The 6,955-nt window shown below is 47.1% G+C and overlaps 1 protein-coding gene across 1 annotated transcript; it reads left to right on the top strand.

Moving 5' to 3' along the window:
* The first annotated feature begins 868 nt into the window (after positions 1 to 868).
* On the top strand, positions 869 to 6,469 carry LOC120688419. Its single transcript, XM_039970741.1, has 8 exons — positions 869 to 1,892; positions 3,302 to 3,420; positions 3,726 to 3,785; positions 3,889 to 4,455; positions 4,772 to 5,054; positions 5,121 to 5,268; positions 5,833 to 5,923; positions 6,109 to 6,469. Exons 1-8 carry the CDS (start codon positions 999 to 1,001, stop codon positions 6,224 to 6,226), a joined length of 2,280 nt encoding a protein of 759 aa, XP_039826675.1. The 5' UTR covers positions 869 to 998; the 3' UTR covers positions 6,227 to 6,469.
* Positions 6,470 to 6,955: the final 486 nt, after the last annotated feature.

The following is a 6,955-nucleotide window of genomic DNA, read 5'->3' as shown; positions in this document are numbered from 1 at the left end:
CCGCATTCACATTCGTATCTGGATTAAAATGTGGTAAAAGGTGACATCCGGATCCGATTTCATCTGTATCCGATCCGAATCCATCCTTAACCCCCGCCACCCACGGTTGCCTTGCCGGCGCGCGCCGCGGCCACTTGGAAATCCTCAAACCCGTCGCGGCCTGACCGGGATCCTCAAACCGCGCACCGTGCGAGGCCGCAACGGGAGCCTCCCCTCCCCTCCCGCGCGCCTTCCCTTCCTTCCCCGTCGTGTCTGTCTGGCTGTCTGTCTTCCCTCCCCCGCCTAAATTTAGCAGCCGGGAGCCACCGATTCCTCTCGCCTCCCCTACCCTCCCCTCACCAGGGTTCACCTAACCGGTCCGGGCCGGTTCCGGTTTCGGCCGGTACCCAACCGACCAAAATTCAAAATTTAAATTTAAATTCAAAAAATTAAAAATTCCCAAAAATTCCTAAAAATACTTCAATGTGCGATGAATCTAATGGTATAAAATTTTCTCAAAAAATCGTTTATTTATTATAGTTTGTGGGGATTTAAAGTTAAATAAAAAAATGGGCCGGCCCATTAAGACCCACCGGTCAAAACAGCCGGTAAACCGATTTCACGGGAGCTTTTGAATTCGGATTTGAATTCAAACCGGTCAAACCGACCGGTTAACCGATAAAATTGGTCGGTAAACCGGTCGAAACCGGTTGCACAGGAGCTTTTGAATTTATTTAAATTTGGATTTGAATTCAACCAGTTACCGGTCAAACCGGTCCGGTAAACTGCTACCGGAGTGAGACGGTTTGACCGGACGGATCGGTTTGGTTAACCCTGCCACTCACTGGGCAGGGCTAGCCTTCTCTCTCCTCCGCGAGGATCGCGAGCGGGGGGCGCGACCGCGCGCGGAGGGCCGCGGCCCGCGCGGGTATATCTACCGCCGCACACGCGTCCGCCAGCGGCCACTGGCCGTCCCTCCCTCCTCCCCCCGCCCCATTTCGGCCTCGCTGGCCACGGCCATGGCCTCTTCGGTGGCCGCCATGCCCCACGAGCCCGCGCAGTGGAGGGACCCCTCCCGCCCCACCCCGTCCAGGGGATTCTTCAACATCCTCATCCCGCCGCCGCAGCCCGCGTCCTCCTTCACCTCCTCCCCCTCCTCCCCGGACGCCGGCGCCGGCGCTTCCTCCTCCGTGCCCGGAGCCCCCGCGAGCAGCGAACCCACGCCCAGGCGCCGCCGCCAGATCCTCGAGCGCTGGGCGGCGGCGGCCGCGGCAGTCACGGCGTCCGCCGCGCCCGCCCCGGCCGACCAGCGCCGCCGCGCCAGGGAGGCCGAGCTCTCCGAGCTGGCGTCCGCCACGCGCCCCGTCGCCGCGCGCGCGGCCGTGTTCCGGGAGCCGTCCCCGGCGCCCTCCGACACCTCCTCGTCCGCCGCCGGCGCGCCCACCGAGCTCCCGCCGTCGGGGCCCCGGGCCTCGTCGCTCATCCAGCGCTGGCGCGAGATCGAGGCCGTCGGCCCCGTCACGCCGCGGCCCGGCTGCGCCGGCGACCCGGCAGCCTCCGACTCCGACACCGGCTCGCCGCGCGGCCGCGTCGGGTGCATCGTCAAGAAGCTCAGCGGAGCGTCCTCGCTCCCGGAGGAGGAGCTCGACGACGTGGCCAAGTCTGAGCTCTCACTCTCGCAGTCCGCGCCGCCGTCCCCCGCGCGGATGCGCAGCGGCGCCTCGCAGTACCCTTCGTCCGCGATCAACGTCCCCTGCGTCCCCCGCCAGCCGCAGCTCGTCGTCCGGACCGTGCGCGGCCGCCGCGCGATGGAGGAGCTCGTCGCTGCCATGGCGCACCGCCGGAGGCGCGAGGTCGCAGCTCTCGGCGAGAGGCACGCCGTCTCCCGCTTCGCGCACAAGGGCAGGATCCAGGTAAACGTTTCTTGTCGCATTGTGCGTTTTGGATCAAATTACAAATGTTCATCATGAATTCATGTACTTCGTTATATTATTAATTAATCATCACTCGGATATTATTGTTTCGTTTCTCGCTCGAGAAATCCTTGTTTAAAGCGAGCCAAAAAAGCGTGAGCTGTTGATTTTGACCCCCAAACATGGGGTCGGATGCTGAGTTTGGTAGATCGGTTTCTTCCCAACTGGCGCTGCTGATCAATGTCATGTGCGCAGTCCATTATGGTGCTTGGTTTCGCCGGGTTCGTTGACATGTCAGTACAAACCAAAATGAAATAAATTGAGGGCTATTTTTTGTGAAGGAAAAAAAATACTGTATGTGTGTGTTTATTTATTTATCTATCACTTGTGACTCTGGTGCAACTGTGTAGAAACTAGAAAGTTCCACCACAAGTCATGAAAATGTTTGGAACTATATGGACGTACTTCACTTTCAGAGATGGATCTGTTAGGATGTCATTATGGACCGGAGAAAGGGAAATAACTAAGAAAAAGATGCAACCTTGACATAGCATTTGCCAAAAAAAAAAACACTGATGAAAAGCAGCGGTGATGGGTCAGTCTAATTTCAGGTTGTGACTCTGCATATCTAGTGGGTGAGATGTCTCGAGCCAATAACATCTCTCGTTTGTCTGGTTCTTCTGATTCGTCCACAAACTGAAATGTTTTGTGGAAGCTGCACGTCTGTCGTCAAGGGACACATGAGCCATACCACATGCTTGGGTTCATTGCTAGTATATCATGTCATGTACCTGTGACACATAAATATGAGTAATGTCTTGGTGGTTTGTTAAGGGCAAGTACCATGCAAATTTCAACAATCCTTAATGACATTGTCTTTTAGGTTAGGTTAAGTTGTTACTATACCTTCAATTACTCAGAACCCTTTTGGCTATTCTTTACTCCAACTCCAGCAAATAGTGATGTGCGTGGTCGTGCCGGGGAAACTGATGTGCAGGTTTGTTGGCATGTCAGTAGGGATATGGTGTGTTGCGGAAGTATTACCATTTTTTGGAAGTGGGTCTTGTTTGTGGAAAGCGTTGTGCAAGTATTTTGGTTGGTTGAGGTCCTGTCGCATACGCTGGGCAGGAGCATAACAAAAATAATTTATTTTTGTGTCATTATTCTTTGCTCAAGGACAAAAGTATTCTTTCCTTTAGAAAAAAGAAGAATATTCTTTCCTCTGACCCTGAGGCAAAGATTGGTAAAATCATAGTGCGCCAGTGATGCTGCAATATTCTGATGTAATACCTGAGAGATATGGGCACTTCTGTTTTATGCTTTAGACTATTTCCCTGAAATAGTAACTTTAGCATGTTATGCAGTATTCAACCGTACATGATGCTCATATGCTCTTGCCCATCTTGCAGTCCATGCTTCGTCTGAGGTTATTGCGCCAGCAAGGTACAGTCGAGGATGAACTGTGGACTACACTAAAACCTGTTAGACCACACCAACCAAAACATGTGACCGAGAATAATACCTTGAGGTATGTCACCTTTTGAAATTAAGTCTCTTTGTTAGGTAGCTATAGAGGGAGTTTAGGTTGACACGCAGAAAGTTTCTTCTTTTGTAATGCATTCATGTCAACTTGTTCTTCCTAGTTTTTCTCTCTCCTTAGATTGTCAATTAAAAGAAAAATGATTTAGTTCTAGTTGTAAGATGACAATGAGTAAGCAACTCCTTAACTATCAATTTTCATAACTTCTTATAGCTAATTTTCATAGAAGCTTCCATGTTCATAGAGTTTCATAACTTATTATATCTGATTTCATTTCTTCAATGGATGGGCAGGTATGGTCGCAGCGACACAGACTTACAGGAAGCAAACAATTACAATCAACAAACTAATGGGTAAAGAAATTGCTTGTGTACAGCATGCTATGGTTATTTCAAATATCTGTAGGTTTATACCTTATTGTTCTTTACCTATGCCTAATGTAAATATTCTTTTCAGCAAGCGCAGGGCTGATGAACAATTTTGTAATGATAGAGTTCCAGCTGAGGAAAAGTCAAATGATGTATCTGTTGAAGGCCTTGTTAATTCTGATGCTTCAGCAAATCTGCAGTGTGATGAGCAGAAAAAAACCAAGGGAAACTTTTGTGTTCGTAGTCAAAAATATTCTGAAGCACCCAGCTTTCCAAGGTATGGGCATAGTACCATCGAAGATAATCAGTATGTGGAAGACATTTCCCCAAGCACCACAAGCACATTGAACGAACTACAAACTCCATCATCTCGAGGAGATAATCTACGTGAAGAAGACAATCAAAGCATAAATGGTTCCTGGGAAGAGAGAGGATTATGGATAAGCAGTCTTGGTTGGCCTGCACCAATAGATACAATGAGTCCGGATAGCTGGCATCAGGATGCAATGGGGGACATTGAGAATCATACTCAGATTCAATTTAATGATCGCCCCTGGATAGACTCCCCGAACTCGTGGAGATCATTATGTATCGTCACACAATCAGACTATCGTGAGTTGTCCCGTAACGCTGACATTTGCAATCTTCTTGAAAGGTAATTTGGATTTAGTCCCAGTCATAACTGTTTTGCATATCGCTTTTGCAAAATCAGTTGTATATTACACACCATTGCCACAATGACGACACTAGTGAGATGCAAGTTAGCCATGCTACTTTTGTTAGTTTGCTATCCATCTCAACATACCCTTTTAGCTTTAGCATCAGTGGCTTTGTAATCTGCTAACAAGTTTCTAAACTACAAACCTCAAAATCCTTGTTTGCCATCTTGTTCAAACAATTTTGCATATGCAGACTTGTTTTTTTACTGGCGCAACTGAACCATGCCATGATATCTCTTTCTTTCCCTGCAGCAAAAAGGTCTCAAAGTCTCTTGAAAGTGACTTCAGCAATAGAATGAACCAGCTGTTGCTAACAGCCCTGCACAAACAAAGGCAACAACGAATGATGGACGATTTTGGAGGATACTATGATGAACGCATGTACTGGAGACAGAATGATGAAATCCAGGATGCTGATAAGGAGACATCTGCGCCAAGTTCGTTACCTCCTGTCACACATCTTGGAGCCCATCAACAAGAGAGTTGGCAGCATTCTTCATTTGGAAGTCAACATCACGATAACCAAAACATACTTGTAAGTGAGCTGATGTTCAATGTCAGTTGTGGAAAATTCAGATTCTTACTATATTCTCTGTTTTAGGAAATGGAAGTGAGGGTAAGGGGTGAGATGTCCCAGATTCATCATGAATTATATGAACTGCGGAAGCTAGTGGAAAGTTGTATTGCATCCCAAGTAAAGATGCAGCACTCCATTAAAGAAGAGGTGTGCAGTGCACTTCGTGAGGCAGGTGAGTTGCGATACAATGTTTGTAAGTTTGTATTTTCTATGTGGAACGAACTAAACTTTAGTACTCTACTTAAAGCAACCTAGTTTCCATTTGGCTTTAGTGGGAATTATCCTCAGTCTCCTCAATGTGAAATGTTACATTTGGCTTTCAAGGCAACACTGTTCTTTTGCTGAGCTGCCAGTGCAAGTGCGCTAGGTTGCCTTAAAAGGCCAGCCAGCTGAGGTCTATAAGAAAAAAAGGGTATAGCTATGGTTTTTGGGGGGCAATATTGGGAAAGAGTTGTTCCAGTCTTTGAAGCAAGACTGTCCTGCAGTCTTGTTGCTTAGATCTTGGCCTGGACCAGCTCACTGCTGCATATCTTCAATGCTTTCTATGGCACCTTTTGGCTGCTTTGCCGAATTAACTGATTCTGTAATGAAGCATGTAGACTGCCACATGAACTTTGGCTATCTTTGCTCTGACCCACTGCTCATGAATACCATCTTAACTGCAATTAATTTGTAATGATTGATGGGCACCTTTATGCTCGCATGCTTCTTTTTTCTGATGCCATTTCTTGAACAGGGTTGATGCCAAGCCAACCCGACACAATAGCAGCAAAAAGGGGCAGTTGCTACATCTGCCATCAAATGCAAGTTGACTCTCTACTTTACAGGTAATGATTTGCAGGGATAGATCATGTACTTCGACTCACTTTAATCAATACCAAGTCATATCTTATTCTTGTTATGAATTGCAACATGTTCACAAGAACCTCAGTTCTAATGCATACTTACTGATATAAAATGTGCACATTGTTTTGTGAAAACGCTTCTAACCAAGTTCCTTATGATCCATCAGGTGTGGGCATATGTGCACCTGTTTCAATTGCGCCAATCTGCTGAAATCGAGCGGCAGGAGTTGCCCAATCTGTCAATCTCCTGTTGATGATGCTGTTCGGGCGCAGCTGAATTTTTGAGCTTTAGGATTTAGGAAGAAGAAACAAAAATGAGCCGGCACTCCCAGCTTTAGATGTGGAGTTTGCGAAGCCCTGGTTTTGAGGAGGCTTCTTACTTTTTGTTAACCACCACTAAAAAGTATACGAGCTAGTTCTTGGAGAAATGTAAATATGTTTTTTGCGCAAAAGCGGTTTGCTTGTATTGCCTGGAAAGGGAAAACAAAACAGAGTTCTAATCAAAATGCTGATCCAGTTTCTGATGAATCTCAGACTCTCAGCTCTTGTGTATCCACCACAGGAATGTTTATGGCGATAAAACTGTGTTTTTGTTTGCGGATATTACTTGCAAAGTTTACTCTGTTCGCTGCATCTAGCCAATAGTGTTTTTCTCTCACACCAAATCAGCACCAGCCAGCCAGCAGTACTTTTCTCTCACATTTAATCAGCACCAGTCACAGCACAGCGAACAGAGTAAACTTTGCTTCTTCATAAACTCTGGAGTTGTGTTGTCTGAATCTGTGAGAGCAGGCACTCTTCATTATTCAGTTGTTGTACCTGTACCAGGATTCATTTTTTCAGATGTCACTCAATCAGTTGCAGCAGTCTCTGAGACCAGTCCAACAACTATGTTTTCTGAAACTCTGTCACGTTTAAGCCAATTGTAGGCCCTGTTTAGATCATACCCCATAAAACCCGTAAACACAAAAAAAAACATCACATCGAATGTTTCGACACATGCATGGAGTATTA

Source organism: Panicum virgatum, chromosome 2K, assembly GCF_016808335.1.
Source record: "Panicum virgatum strain AP13 chromosome 2K, P.virgatum_v5, whole genome shotgun sequence".
NCBI lineage: Eukaryota > Viridiplantae > Streptophyta > Magnoliopsida > Poales > Poaceae > Panicum > Panicum virgatum.
The sequence above is the reverse complement of the archived record's forward strand: the minus strand, read 5'-3'. Positions and strand labels throughout refer to the sequence as shown.